The sequence below is a fragment of the Cricetulus griseus genome (assembly GCF_003668045.3).
Source record: "Cricetulus griseus strain 17A/GY chromosome 1 unlocalized genomic scaffold, alternate assembly CriGri-PICRH-1.0 chr1_0, whole genome shotgun sequence".
Lineage (NCBI taxonomy): Eukaryota > Metazoa > Chordata > Mammalia > Rodentia > Cricetidae > Cricetulus > Cricetulus griseus.
The window spans coordinates 71,056,927-71,073,304 of record NW_023276806.1 but is presented as its reverse complement, the minus strand read 5'-3'; the positions used below and the strand labels follow the sequence as shown (position 1 = coordinate 71,073,304).

The 16,378-nt window shown below is 38.9% G+C and overlaps 1 protein-coding gene across 1 annotated transcript in view; it reads left to right on the top strand.

Annotated features, from left to right (window-relative positions):
* Positions 1-16,378, top strand: part of Dchs2 (dachsous cadherin-related 2) — a 217,662-nt gene that overhangs the window by 154,637 nt on the left and 46,647 nt on the right. Inside the window, exons 10-13 of the mRNA XM_035451843.1 lie at positions 1,295-1,534; positions 9,767-9,901; positions 10,335-10,544; positions 14,700-15,557. Of these exons, the coding sequence (XP_035307734.1) occupies positions 1,295-1,534; positions 9,767-9,901; positions 10,335-10,544; positions 14,700-15,557 (1,443 nt within the window). The remainder of the gene's footprint in view (positions 1-1,294; positions 1,535-9,766; positions 9,902-10,334; positions 10,545-14,699; positions 15,558-16,378) is intronic.

Here is a 16,378-nt window from a genome sequence, read left to right as displayed (position 1 = left end):
TAAGTGTCTATAAAAACTGTGATTTTAACATAAACCTTAGGAAGAAAAGCTCAGATGTAAACTATTTGTCCAGCTGTGAAGAACATTATTTGGAATTAAAGTGAATGTGAGGATTTGGAAGTTGTGAGCATAGTTGTTTCTATTCTGTTGGGAAATTTTATCAGAACATTTCTCAAATCCTGACATATGGTTCCCTTCTGAGGCTTGCATGAACACCACCTAAGTGCCCAGCTGACAGGAGACTCTCCAGACACAGGATGATGATCTCTGCAAGAGCTGTGTCTCTCCTTAGAGCTGATTTAATGGCACTTTAAAGCTTTCTAAGATGCTCCAGAAAGGTCTGTTTCAGACTGTTAAAGAGGAAGAATAAACTTGAATTGTATCGTAGTAAGGCCAGCATCATGAATCTTGAGCTATTATAATGGATATTTCTTTTGAGGTATTTCTCAAAGGCATAAAATTATAATTGCAGAATATATCCATGTGAGATGGGAGGGTTTTTTCCTCTCACGAGACTCACTCGTGTTTCTAATAAAAATAAAACAAAGTGAGTTTTTCTTTGACCCCAATGTGTAGAATGATGGGGAATTATTGAAAAAAAACTATTTCAAACATCTAATTCAATATTTAATTATTTGAAGAAAATTTTTAGGGAAGCAGTCAGCAATAAAATAAATATATGTCAGTTATTATCCTATAATGGTTATCTATGTAGAATACTATATATTCACAGGTTATGTGACTCAATGAAGTGGGATAGACAGGTGGCTTACTTGTGAATTTTATTGTCAGAATTGCAACATCTCTGTCCTTTATTGCTCTTAAAACAAATGATGGCCAACCATGAGTAAGTATACCAGAAGGCAATTCTTTAACAGGAACCAATGTCCTGAACAACAGAATAATATGCACATTTTCATAATGTTGTTAAATTTGAGTGTGTCATGTGTCACATGACATGTTGTTAGTATCATAGATACTTTTAAAAGTGAGGGAAATGTTGGGTAGACTAATAACTTTGATATAGGCCTCTCAGTAGATAATCAGATGGGATAGACTTTTAAAATTGTCATTTGTCACTATACCGTAAATTGGCATTCCTGACAAAGAATGTTAGTAGAAAATATATGAATTTAAAGTTGGTTCAATAAATTTCACTCTCTTTTTAAATGACTCATTCATTAGCAATGAAAGCTGAGTTTTTAATCTTCTATTGCAACATAAGCCAAGGTAGAGTAAACGGTCCTAAACCAAGTAACACCCATAGCCCGCCATGTCTTCTCTTCCAAAGCAGGCTTGCTGAGGACAGCTTGTCTTCTGGACTATGAAGTGAAAACCCAGTACATCTTGACCCTCATGGCCCATGATGGTGGCACACCAGCACTGTCTTCATCGCAGACCCTGACAGTCACTGTCCTTGATGTAAATGATGAGTCACCAGTGTTTAAGCAACTTACATACAAAACTTCAGTTAAAGAAAACCAAAGTCCTGGGGTGTTTGTTGCAAGGGTTGAAGCTGAGGACTCTGATTCAGGTAATCTGCAAACTATAGAAACTAGGTAATGGGTACCATAAAAAAACATAGAAGGGTTATAGTTGGCATGAAATAATGGTTATAGGAAAGCAAAACCCATGAGTTGGCACAGTGGGAGAGTGCTTGCCAGGGAACCCGGTGACCTGAGTTGGATTTTGGAACCCATGATGGAAGGACATAAATGATTCTTGAATGTTCTCTTCTGACCTCCACATGTGTGCTATGAGACATGCATGAGTGTGTGCACACACAAAAATAATAATAATAAATCAATTAAGAAAAATAATACTTATGGGGAAATGAAGGCACTATTTATCTCGAATATCAAGTATTTTCAGCAACATACAAGAAACAAACAGCTATAGACGATGTGTTTCTTTATCTAGCATCTCTTTGTATTAATCTTTGTTATTATTTAGAGTGGTACATTCCTAATTAACATCTAATTTATCGGTTTCACTGAGATATCAAACAGAGGTATACTAACAGTTTCACATTTACTTCAAAAGTGCACTGGATGCATTGAGCAAGAGAAGTCTAGTGGCTCTCAATCTCTTCAGTGTAAGTCAGGCTTGCTCCAAGAGCTATCGAGCTGATATCAGACTGCCAGGTTTGAATCCTCGAATTATCTCTTACTTAAGCTGTGTAACCTTGAAGAAGTTACTAATCCTCTCTGTTCCTATTGTCTGTAAAATGGGGATAATTGTGGTGTTTAATACGTAGTCCTGTTGTAAGCATGAAGGAATTACTATATGAAAAGAGAGTTCATACTAATATCTGGCATAGTGAATGGCCAACGTTAACTCCTGTTTCTACTGTTGTAATTAACACAGAATACAGACACACACTCTGAAGTGAATAGTTACTATGGCTGGGAATTTATGAGTGTCTCTGATATGCTTTTGAACATCCCTGGGGGCTCTTTGGGTGTTTTAGGTACAGTAGTTTGAATGACATTCTGTTTTTATTTTAAACTAACTTAATGATAAAAATTGACATCTTGGTGCTTGCTATTGCCAGTTCATTCTGAGTTTTCCCATTAGGATTAATACAAAGCATTTAATTAGTCAGCCCTTAAAACTTTGAAAGATTTACATTTACAAATACTGTAATGATGTTTCCACAAAACCAATAGTGGAATAGTGCCATTTCTCCCCTAAACGTTGATCAAAAGAGTAAGGGATAGATTTTCTTTAGCTTTCAAGCTAAGTTATGGATCGCTCAGCTGCTCAGCTCTTAGGGTATGCCACTGTGCAAGGATGGGCCTCTGATGTGAATTTGTCTGAGATGCTAGGGACACTTTTCAAGGGCTCACATAATTTTCCCTCTTTTGACCAGAGTGGGGCAGTGTGATCAAAGACTTTCCCTCATTGTGCTCAGAAAGACGCATGCTCACAGCCGTTTTCAGGACGGTTTAGACACTGGAGATTTTCCAGCAAGCACTGTTTGCTTTTTAGGGCAGCGGTTCTCAACCTGTGAGTTGTGACCCTTTGCCATCAGAAAACACGGATATTTATATTACCATTTATAACAATAGCAAAATTACAGTTATGAAGTAGCAATGAAAATAACGTTATGGTTGGGGTTATCACAACATGAAGCACTGTGTTAAAGGGACGCAGCATTAGAAGGTTGAGAACCATTGCTTTAGGGTGGTAGGAACAACGGGGAATGCACAAGCTGTTGGCATTTCGGTGGCCCTGGTTCAGTAAGGCTTCCCTCCAGGGTTCCCTGCTGTAAACAGCCACGAGAGAGTCTGGGCGGGGCACCGGACCACTTCACAAAGTGGACTGCATAGGTAGAGCCCCCTGCTGACTCAGCCAGGTGCAATCTGTTTTCCCCTTGACGTCACTTTGTTAATTTCATCTTCTATACTGGGTTCTATTGAAAAGGGAGAAAGGAATTTCTCTCAAAATTTTGCATTTATTAACAAGATCTGACTGTCATAAAGTGATTCCTACTATTTTTTTATTTTTTTATTTTTTGGTTGTGAAGCTTCCTAGCGTTAATGTTATTCCTATTGACTATATTAGAATCAAAACCTTATTATAGTCATCAAAATTACAATTGAAAGTTTATACAGTTATTATACATTAATGGAGGTTTGAATACAATTTAACATCATCCCAAAACTCATCTAATTTTGCATGTCTCAGAGATGGTTTGAGTGACTTGAAGTCTTCACTTTTAAATATTTTTTTTTAATTTAAACTTTTATTTTGCTGTGAGAATTTCTTATGAGTACTGTATTTGTTAGGTTTTCAATGAAGCCAGATCTGTTAAGGTGGTGTTTACGTAAATACCCCCCCCCTCTCTCTCTCTCTGTGTGTGTTTGAATATATTTCCTCTAGATCTTTTTTTTTTTTTTTGCACCGAGTGAGTTAAAATAATGAAATAGGACTATGCATGAGAATTAAATGACGTATCAAGAATTTAACTGGCATTGGGATGGAATTTATGAATGGTTTACTTTATAGTATGTATTAAAAAATACTATAGTGTTACTTAATACCAGAGAGCTGAGCATATGTGTTCTGGCATTCTAGAATGCAGGTTTTTGAAATGTAAGCACTCTGTGCTGTTTGGCATTCAAAATCCAAAGGGATTTGAATGTTTATATTGTGTGACTCACTCTAAATCTAGCAGGGTTTTTTTTTTTTTTCTTGTATTAAAAGAAAAAAAACAACTACCAGATTTTTACTGAGGTATTAAAAATTTCCCAGCATTTGGTACCCCAACAAGAGCTCCATTGTTAGTGTGCAAAGATGACTGTGTCTGCCCCTGGCTCCCAGGAGGAAGAGGCACCTCACAGGGTACATGACTTAGGGGTTATGCCACTTGCTCAGTAGTGGTGAAACACAACATTTCTACAGAACAGTGCATTGGTCAGTAAGATGGTATTTTTTTTTATTTCATGCAAATGTCCTTTCTACCCAGTGTCATTTTAAATCAACTCTATATCTGGTTTCCTGACCGAACTTTCTCTGTGTGTGATGGACAGCTGTATCCAGACAGGACTTTCTCCGTATATGATGGACAGCTGTACACTTCAAAACCCACTCTTGGATTCAGGAAAAAGCAGAGTATTTCACTGACTCTAATTCTGTCACTACTACTATTCATATTATTCATCTAACATCAGATATGTAAAGTGTGGGAGAAAAGATGTTTTAGAGTAAAGGGAAGAAGGTAAATTGAGATTCCTTACTCCTCAGCCTTTGGAGTACTACCAGTGTCATCCTAAGAAGGGTCATTATGTTCACCTTCTGAGAGAAGACTTAGTGTGCTCTGTAAATCAAAGGATAAAGATGCTAAGACATCTCTTTTTTATTATCTGGGCACGAAACCAGGGTTTTACACATGTTAGGCAAATGCTCTATCATTGAACTTCATCCCCATCTTTAGATGCTAAAATATCTTAATAGATGGCATTTTGTAATAATTTATCTCAGTAGCAGAAACTCTTGATGGCTACTAAGTTTCTAGTGTCAGTTTCTTGATCATGGCATCTCTCCTGCCAGGCAAGTATAATGTCACTTTCTTTATGAAGTTGCGTTTCCTCTGGCCATCTAATGACAAAAGCACTCATCAGTTGCTCATCTGAACTCTGTTGTGGTTGCTCATGAACCTCACTTCTGAATCTTTTCCCACAGCACTTGCTGGTTTTAGTGTCAGCTCAATCCAGAGGTGCATTAAGATAGGATTCAGGCACCAACCAGTCTTACTCATCCCCTTCCTGAGTCTAGAGACTTTCATTTCAACCACATCCTAATAGAGGAATTGAAAAGCGAGTTAGGCCATTGGGAATGTAGAATTTTGAGTTTCTCAAACTAAGACCATTGCTTGAGGAGCCACAGTGACACACTAATGGCTAAAGGTACTATTTTTGCTAATCTCTCACTACTGTTCTGTTGGTCTTTTGTTGGTATCTGGTTGACCCACACTATATAGATTCTCCCTATATAGATTCCAGCTATAAATGCATTTATAGAAAGGGGGAAATGAATAAGGATCAATCATGATCTTACTCACTCAAAGAAATCTTTGTTAAATTTTGGTCTAAACTCTAATTTCTTTGTATTTGTTAACTGTCTCCTTTCTATAATATAAACTCTTGGATTCAGTATATTTTCTTTCTTTTAACCTCAATTCTATGGTGGTGAGAGATGATGGGGGCACTCAATCAGTACTTCTGACCTCATGATTTGAAAAACCAAAGCCCATGAATCATAAATGGTTTCAGGTTACTTTAATATTTGAAATATATTTATTTACTTATTTTCATTACCCCTCCCAAAAGTGATGAAGCATATCTTCTTTTGGGTTTAGAAATGTCTGAGGGTGTGATCGTTATGTCATTGTTGAAGACATGAAAGATGACCTTCCTAATTGGAAAATAATATTCCACATTATCCCTAGTAAACATAAAATGTCAGTAAGTATTCACAAGCCAATGTTACATCCTGCTTTAGGACATAGGTCTTTCTCATGTAGTTAACATAGGTTTTATGCACATTCCTCAGGTTTATGCCAATATTACTTATTATCTTTCTACAACTTAGACAGGTTTATATTTTACTGCCTGCTGTACTGCTGACTCTCATTATGGATTTAGAAGACTTTTCCATTTCCTTGTCTCTGTTGTGTATCTTCCACTCAATATAAGTCCCATCTTCCAGGAGATTTATCTTGGGGCTTTCAGAGTAGATTGGTGATCTTCTATGAGTTAAGTTGCAAGTTTAAAACTCAACTTGTAATTGGCTTCTATTAATTATGGCGACATTTGGTTTCCTAACCAGTTTGAATCTTCTAATGATTACTTCATCATAGTCCAACCTTAATGGCTGGCTATCCATGCTATCACAAAAGTGATGATTTATTGGCATTGTCTCTCCTGTGACAAGACACTCAGCACTCTATTCTAAGACAAAGAGTCCAAATTCCCTGATAGGCAAGACCTTTTCCTTGTGACAAATGCTCTTACCAGTCATGATCAGCTAAGAACATTAGATGCTGTAATACTGCTGCTGGGCAGTTGACTAAGCAAAGCAACACTATGAAAGTGGAGGTGAGGTGTGGAGGATGAGTATGGAAACAACTACCATTTAAATAAAAAAGAGAAGACTTGGAACTCAGAGGACTGACTGTCCAAGGAGGGGATGTGCAGAATCTGGATCATGGAATGTTAAAAGGATAGAATAGTACTTATAATATGGAGTGCTATTAAGAAGAAGAAAATCCAATCCAATTTTGGTCCCCTTTAAAAATAGTTATTTATTTATTTAATGCCTATGAAGGCCACGGGAGGGCACCAGGTTCCCTAGAACTGAAGTTACAGATGGCTGTGAGTGGTTATGTGGATTCTGGGACCTGAACCCAGGTCTTCTGAAAGAACAGCAAGTGGTCTTAACTGATGAGCAGTGTCCCCAGTTCCTTCTCCTCCTTTAGACTTTCAGTCTCCTTCTAGTATCCCTTTGTGACAACTCTTTGAAGAAGATGCTTAGAGGAACCCATTGGGCAAAGGAGAGCTGTAGTCTCAGACTCTACTGTATCATAGGCATGGAAGCACAGATTTAGATTTGAGACACAGTAGTTTAAGCACCATCTTTTAAAAATAAAGGAATAACAAACAGGAAACAACAATTACAGAGGCTGCAAGCAAAATGAGACTTAGTATGTTAAAGGAGCAGAAGGGAAGTAAGGACAGCAGGAATAGAGCAAGGGTGTAAGCAAGGGTGTGAGCCATGAGAAGAGTTGGAGGAATAAGCAGAGTCATGGGGGACTTTGTAGATGCTGGTAACATGTGTGAATTTTATTTTGAGTGCGTCCATTCTTCCTTGCATTTTACTGGTTAACTCTTGTTCATCTTCATGGTCTTATGGAGCATCTCTGCTTAGTCAGTCATGCCACAACATGTAGCATTGTACTTGCATGTTTACTGAGTGCTAAGCCTTGGGAGGAGAAAGACATTGTGCTCTTCCTAGCACTAGCACTACATTTTTGTCATTGCCTGTTACCTTAGAAAATTCCATACTTGCTGAATGAAATAGTGAACATATTATCTGTAGTGCATCTTCTCTGAATCTACTTCCTCCTGAAGTCTATCCCATCACTCTTTACAACTCTTTTATTTCATTGTCTATGCCACAAGAAAGGAGCTCTGGAGACCAAGATAATCGTCTTAACAATATCTTCCCAAGTCTAGCATTCAGTAAGTGTACATAAATAATTGAGCACAAAAAGGAAGAAATGAGAGGAGAGAGGGAAGAAGGAATGAAGGAAGGAAGGAAGAAGGGAGGGAGGAAGAAAGGGAGGAAGGAAAGAAGGAAAGAAAGAGTTAAATAACCAAACAAATAATTGGAGTTCAATATGAATACATGGTGTCATTTGGAGTCATTAGGAAAGAAATAGATGAATCTGTATTCAGTTCTACCTCTACCCATTAGAGTTAGATGCCAACTAAACTGTGGCTAGAATAAGCCCTTTTCATTCCACCCTGGAAACAAGGAGTAAAATATGACATAGAGAAACAATGAGGGATTGTACTACAATATGGAATGCCTTCATAGCATGTGTGAGGCGCTGGATTCCATACCTAGCACGAAAACAAACAAGCAACTGGATAAATAGATTAATACATAAACAAAAATTCAAAGCAAAGAAAAAGAAAGCAAAAAATTTCTTTTCTACTCAACTTCTCTTTCTGTGTTTCCCCTCTTCTATTGTTCCTTTCAGTCTTTTTGGGTATCAGTCAGCAATTGATAATACCATAGAGAAGCTAAAATAGGTAAGAACTAAAGATAGCTACTGGATTTTATGATCAGAAAAATCTTTGCTCATATTAAAAAGTATAGCTAGTGGTGTTTGGTTTGAGGTTTGCTCCAGAGAATGGACAACATCCTTAAGTGAAATTTGACAATACTGACAAGGACTTAATTCTTGCAGTTTCAGAGGATAGTAAAAACTATACTGGAAAGACTAGAAACTTCAGGAAAATTCCAAGCCTGAACAGTTGAAGAATTCCTTCTGCCATTAATCTGGGCAGATAGAGGCAGAATTGAACATAGATTCAGATGATTAAAGGACATTCTTTCTTAATATTTCCTTACTCTCTGAGAAATACAAAGGATCCCTTGGGAGTGAGCCAGCACGTGTTTGGTGGAAGACCTTACAGACGAGCTGTGACTGAGGACAGTCATGGATGATGGTGACATTTCTGTGATCTTAGCCTATGTTAGGAACTTCTCTCCATCTTAACTTATGTTGGACAACCAAAGAGAGCAGAGAGATGGCTGGACTGAGCTTGGACTATTAGGAATCTTTAACCCAAAGTTACAAGACACAGGGAAGAAGCAATTTTGACGGAGTGGTACTCAGGTAGGACTCCAGAGGAAAAGCCCTTGGGAGCAGTTCTTTCAAGGGGCATGAGGAAGAATTCATGGGCTGAAGGTATTGATATTAGATAGCGTCATGTGCACTCAGAAGCAGTTGGTCACACATTCATCCTTTGTTAGATGTGCATCATGAGGACTGCACTAAATATCTGCAGACACAGGCTTCCAACTTGCATAGTAAGGTAATGGGATTAGACCAAGTCATCTCTATTTCTCTTCTATTTTCTTATTCTCTTGTTTGTTCTGGACAATTACAAGGGTGTGAGGAGGAATAAGCAAGTAACTACTTAGAACCACAAAAATGGGAGGAATTATTTTTGAAATGCAAAACAATGTGGTATGGGCACTTCTCATACTAAGATAGGAGACCAACTTCTAGGTTCAACACAAAACAAAGCAGCCCTGTGGGCCTGCCTCCTGAGGTCAAGAATAAACAGAGTCCTACAGCTGAGCACAGACTTTTCAAACAGGCTAATCTACAGAAATTGTCATCTGTTCCACAAGTTCACAATTATGTCATTAAGTCACAATCAGGGGTGTTAGGAGGAGTAATTAGGGCTATGTTTCAGAGTTGCTCACTCCTAAGAAAAACTTTATGGGAAGGAAAAAATTCTAAGCATTCACTATGGGCAAATCTCATAAGGCTTTTGAAAAGCAAGCGTTTCTGCGCATAGGGCTGCCATTCCAGAAGAACAGACAGAGGTGTTGTCATCTACTGTAATCTGAAGACTTCTAAATAATCTTGCCTTTCTCATCTACAGTCTGATATATTCATATGAAAATGGTCAACTTAACCCAAGGAGAGAATTGCTAAGCTTTGCTTTATTTATTCTTTAAGGAGTCAATTCCAAACTTCAGTTTGAAATCATGCCAGGGCCTGCCTTTGGGTTGTTTGAGATCAACCCTGACACAGGAGACGTAGTGACAACTGTCACATTTGACCGAGAAGCTCAAGGAATCTTCACATTTCGAGGTAAACGACCTGTTCCCCACTGCAGAATCTCAAAGGATCCAGAAGGATTATCAGTGAGACTTAGCATTTCTTTAAAACAAATTTTCATTTAAAAATGTACATTTATGTGTGTGTGCCCGCTTGTCTGTATGTGCACCATGAGTATGCAGTACTCATAGAGACCTGGAAAGGCTGTCTGATCCCATTGAATTGAGTTACAGCTGGTTGTGAGCTTCCTAATTGGGTTCTGGTCCTTTGGAAGTATAGCAATTTCTCTTAACTGATGAGCCATTTCTCTAGCCTGAAATTTAAGATTCCTGTAAAATGTCTTTAGATAAAATATTATTGGCCCAGGGTCACCCAGTTGGTTCAATCTCATGCTATGTAACCAGAACAATGTATCTTAGGTATGTATTAACAGCCGCAAAACATCTTTCTTTGTGTTTATTGTCAGTACTTGCACGAGATGGTGGCGTCCCTTCATTGTCCAGCACCGCAACCATCATCTGCACCATTGAAGATGAAAATGACCATTCCCCAGAGCTTATTGCCTTCAGTCATGACATTGAAGTTCTGGAGAACCAAGATCCAGGGGTTGTCTATACTGTGCTGGCTTTTGATATGGATGCTGACAACAATGGAGCTGTCACCTATCACATAGCTGGTGAGTATTGGGAAGCCAGCATACTCTGGGTACTTACCAAGTGGATGGTCTGGCCATTCTTCTGTTTTGGTGTCTGTTGTATTTTCCTACAAAATGTACACCAAATGAGAACTGCTGCCCCCTCCCTCACCGACCCACTGGAGGCTTCCTCTGCCTACCCAGGATCAACACCCTCCAAATTTTCCAAGGTCGGTGGTCTTGAAAGATTTTTTGAATTTGCATCTATGCAAATAATAGGGCAACTACAAATAGAACAGATGTCCTTTGTTATTTTTTTGCTTCTTTATATGACTGCTAATTTTATTCTTTACATCTTGAGTTGATAATTCCTTCTATATCCTGTTATAATTTACCATAATGAAGTGGATTTTTATTCTTGTATCAATTATTGACACTATTTTCTGTAAATGAAATTCTGAATATATTAACATGGAAGCTACTTAAAATTAAGTAAATATGGAATCTAAGCTTAAAAGTCATTTTAGGTTGAGTTGATTATTGAAAGATTAAAACATCAAAGATACTGTCCAAGTTTTTGCTAATAGTTTATTAAAAACAAAATTGTGTTGGAAATGATCTTTTAATAGAATTGATGGATACCTTTTTTCCAGTTTATGAGTGTGGACCTTCCTTCCTTCCTTTCCTCCCTTCCTTGCTTTCCATTCTCCTTCCTTCCTTCCTTCCTTCCTTCCTTCCTTCCTTCCTTCCATCCTTCCTTCCTTCCTCTTGCGTAGCTGGGAGTATACAGCAATCTGCTGCTTTAGAGTAATAGAGAAAACAACAATAGGCCTCCTGCCCATTTTCTTTGTTACAGACACAGTAACTGTCCACATTTTCAAACTTCTCCTTTGGTGCTAACAATGGAGTTCGGGCCTTCAGAAGCATTGAGAGCATGCTCTTCCACAAGCTGTGCTCCATCAACCCCTTGTGCACATCCTGAAAGCGGGGAGGATAGTCACTTGCTAGAAGTAACATTAATGTTTGAACATATTCTGAGTTGTATGTACCCCAAACCAATTCAGAGCTTTTGCTGTGATTTATCCATTACAGGAAATTGAGTAGACCTTGTAATTTGGTTAAGAGCAAAAACGTATTTTGTATGAAGTAGGATGTATTTTTCAGTCATTAAAACTAGTCACTGTTTCAGCTTTGAACATAAGTGGGAGGAGTTGATTAACAGTATTAGGTAGGAATGACCTCTTAATTACCAGTCATTTATTTTTGTCTCAGAAAAGGGTGATAATAAAAATGAGTATGGCAGAGTAAACCTTTATTTATGATCCTAGGTGTCCTAGTTTGTATTTCTGTGGATGTGACCAACACCATGGCTAAAAGCAAATTGGGGAGGAAAGGGTTTATTTCATCTTACAGCTTACACCCCGTCATGAACAGAAGTCAGGGCAGGAACTCAAGGCATGAACCTGGAGGCAAAGACTGAGTCAGAGGCCATGGAGGAATGCTGCATACTACTCTGATCCTCAAGGCTCATATTCAACTCTCTTTCTTATATAATCCAGGGCACCTGCCTAGGGGTGGCACTGCCCACAGTGGGCTGGGCTTTCCCACATTAACCATTAATCAAGAAAATGCCTTCACAGACTTACATAGAGGACAATTGGATGGAGTAATTTTCTCCTTGAGGTTCACTTTTTCAAGATGAGCCTAGTTTTTTTTTTTTTTTTTTTTTTTTTGTCAAGTTGATGAATTCTCAGGCAAAATATTTTTAGCAATAGGCTGTATAAGATGAGCTTTTGGGAACTGCCTTAAAGTTATGTGTCTATAGATACTCCTTGGAAAGTTTTACATTATGTAACCCCTGACATCTTCAAATGTTATTTTAGGAATGTTTCATCTAAACATCATTCATTTTTTTCATGCTAGTCTTTTGTAATAATAACAAAACACTTGGGATAATTAACTTTCAAAGGGACAAAGGCTATATGGGCTCCATTTCCATTTCATGATCAATTGGACCATTACTTTAAGACTGTAGTAGAACATCACTGCAGGTACACATGACAAGTTAGAATAAACCTGCTTATATTGTACAAAGTGGAAAATGAAGGCTCCCATGATCTGCTTTAAGGGCACATTCCCTATGACCTACAGATTAACCTGGCCCCATGTCCTAAAGTTACCATTATCTTGTAACAGCACCACCTTAGAGAAAAGTTTTTTACACATGGGCCTCTGGGGCCTATTCACCATCAAAACCATTTACTTAAGCTAAGTCATGACTATTTCCTTCCTGTGCCTTGCTTTTCCACCTTTGTGCTCCTAGAATGTATGCATTTCCTCTATGTGCCTACTATTTCAGAGTCCTCTCCTTTCTGATTGCTCAAGTGCAGATAAAATAACTCCCTCCTAAACCTCCATGTTCTCATAAACTCTTACCTTGATTTCTCAGTCTTCCTCCTAAAGCAGAAATCTGACTCTCAGCTCTTTTAAAATCCTTCCTGTTCTCCCCTTTAGGTTCTGCAATGAAGTATAGGCTAGTTGTGGTTTGACCCTGCTTTCCTCTCAAATCCATGCCTTCGCTCGTAACAACTCATTTCTTATCTTCTACATGCAAACTCCAAGGGAATCCAGTTTTTAAAATTGCTCCAAGACATCTCAGCTTACATTTCTGGGACTTTATGCAGTCTTTGCTTTACATAGAATACTGTCTCCGAAATTTGTAGTCTTGCTTCTTCCCACTGAAGGGTGAATGTGAATGTTATTTTTTCCAATAGCATTTTGTGGCCATGCTGACGTGCTACACACTGTTGGATTCCTGTGCAGCCATACCACATGAATGCAAGTGTTAAGAGCATTCCCTAATGTCTGGGTCCTGACCTGCCCATCTTAGACTGTAAGGTCTTGGGAGCTAGATCATGTGCCTAACTCTTCCTTATAGTGACAATATCAAGCATATTTGTAGTATACAGTAGGAGCTCATACTTGTTACATAATAGCACCACACTGAATGTCCATTGAACAAATGAATTGGTTTCTCAATCACAAATATCATATAATGCATCTGAGCATCCCTATGTTGGGTGTAGATGAACTGAGTCTTATAAATAAAAAGGCAGGATTCTTCTCCTGAGCTCCTACACTATTTATTGTGATTATTTTCTCTGAATACTTTATTCCCATATGCTTTAAATGCTTGAAAACTAGTAAGGCCCCATACCATTGAGCCTGGTACTTTGATCCCACCACTCGTTCAAGAATATGGCCAATGAATCTTTGAACTGTTTTCACTTCAGTAACATAAAAGGTGACTTGGAGCCATTTTGCCTCTGTGTTCAATTATAACTTTTATTAGAGTTAGTTCCATGAAAGATGGTAAAGAACACATATTTTGAAAGATTCAAAGATGAATAAAGTGTCCTTGTTGATGTCATGGGAGAAATGGGCAGACGTGCAGCCAACTGACACAAGTGTGAGGACTCATACACGCAGTACCAGGGTATCATAGAAGAGATGAACATGGCAGTGTTGCACAGCTGAAATAAACCCAGCAGCCATTCATCTTGGAAAACTATTATAATCTACCTGTTCTTTGAGTGTGTTTTTAAAAAGATTTATTTTTTCATGAGTATGTATGCTTGTCTGCATGTATGTGTATATGTATGAATATATGTATGTGTCCCACTGCATGTGGAAGAGGGAATTGGATCACATGGGACTGGAATTGTGAGGTGCCATGTGAGTACTGGAAACTGTACTGCTCTTCTAGAAGAGCAGCGAATGCTCTTAATCACTGAGCAATCTCTCCAGTGCCTGCCTCCACATATCAATTTTTGATTGATAACAAAAAACCCCTAAAACAATGTTTCTTATCCCTAAATCTTGTTTTACTGTCAATAAAATACACATCTTAATGTTATGGGGAAATATATAGATACAAAACAAGACATATGCACACACAAAAAAAATCAGATTGTTGCACATGTTCTAAGATATATATTGGGAAGTCAGAGTGTTTGTCATGCTCAATTATTCTCAGTACTTAGAAAGGTGCTATAAGATACAATAATAAGGAAATAAATACTAAATTAATATTTAATATTAAATTTGTTTACTATTAAATCAATAACAAAATAATTATTAAGCATATTAATTACTACTGTCCCATTTCAAATAGATTTTCAATGTTTTCTGTGACAGGTGGAAACACCGATGAGTACTTTGCTATTCATACAACCTCAGGAGAACTCTCAACAACTCGTGCTTTGGACCGGGAGCAGATCAACAATTTTACCCTTATTATCTTGTGCTCAGATTTGGGGCATCCACCTCGAAGCTCTGTGATGCAGTTGCATATTAGGGTTTTGGATGACAATGACCACAGCCCTTCTTTTCCCATGCTTCATTATCAGTCGTCTGTGAGAGAAGATGCAGAAGTGGGTACTGTGGTCCTGGAGCTTTCTGCTGTGGACAGAGATGAGGGCCTCAATGGGCAGGTAGAATATTTTCTGTTGGAGGAAACTTCTGGTGCATTCACTGTTGATCATGTAACAGGGACACTGAGAACTAGCCACGTCCTTGACCGAGAAGCTAGACCTCAGCACACATTCCAGGTCGTGGCCAGAGACTGCAGTACCCAAGGTGCAAAGAGCAGCATGTTGACTATACTCATATCAGTCACTGATGCAAATGACAATGATCCTGTATGGGAAGAGAACCCAGTTGATGCTTTCCTTTCACCCAAGCTATCCCTAAACCAGACCATTGTTCATCTGAGAGCCAGTGACCCAGATGCAGGGCCCAACGGAACTGTCACTTTCAGTTTTGCAGACAGCCAGTCAGTGTTTTCTATCAATGAATACACAGGCGAAATTAAACTTCAGCAGAATCCATCTTCAGAATATTTTCCTATTTGGGTACAGTTAAAAGCCACAGATCAAGGGGTTCCAGTGAGGGCAACCCCGGGCCTCTTAGTTGTTCACATGGAAGGAGAAGATGTGAAGATCTCCTTCAGTCACCATCTCTACACAGGAGTCGTGATGGAAAACTGTGAGCCAGGTGAGTGTGTCCCCAAGTTTCATGAATATTGTACCAATTTGGGCAAAATGCTTTAATGCAGACTAAAGAAGGTTGCCGTTGCATTTACAGTTGCAAACTTATGAGTCTAGACAGTTCATGATACTGGAAAGGTTTTTTAAGTTTACTTTTTAAATTTCATTTTGCATTCCAACCACAGTTCTCCCTCCCACCCCTCTTCCAGCCCCCCTTATCTTCTACCCCAGCCCACTCCCATCCACTCCTCCCACAGGGTAAGGGCTCCCATGGGGGATCAACAAAGCCTGGCCCATTAAATGGAGGAAGAATCAAGACACCCCTCCCCACCACACGCACATTAAGATTGAGGATGGCATCTGACCATAGGGAATGGGCTCCAGCATGCTCTCTCACGCACCAGGGATAGATAGATACTGGTCCTGTGGTCAGGAGCTCCTCTCAGGTAGACCCAGCTGCACAACTGTCCTTCATGCAGAGGGCCTAATTCTTTGGTCTCATGGAGGCTCCCCAGCCAGTCTCTAGAGTTCATGAGTTCCCACAAGTTTGGTACAGGTGTGATATTGGAAAGTTATAATCATTGCGATTTTATTAGTTCTCCAATGCTACAATGAAATGCCAGAACCAACTAGCTTATAAGAACAAGCCCTCTCTTTTCTTCATTGCTCTGGAAGTTCCAGGCAAAATTGAGTGGGCCCATTGCTTTGGGTCTCTGTTGAGGCAATATCATGGTGGGAGAGCATGGCAGAGCAGACAAATCACTTCACTAACCAGGAAGCACAGTGGGAAGATAGAGTGGGAACACAGTCTCCCACTAGGCCTGTGTC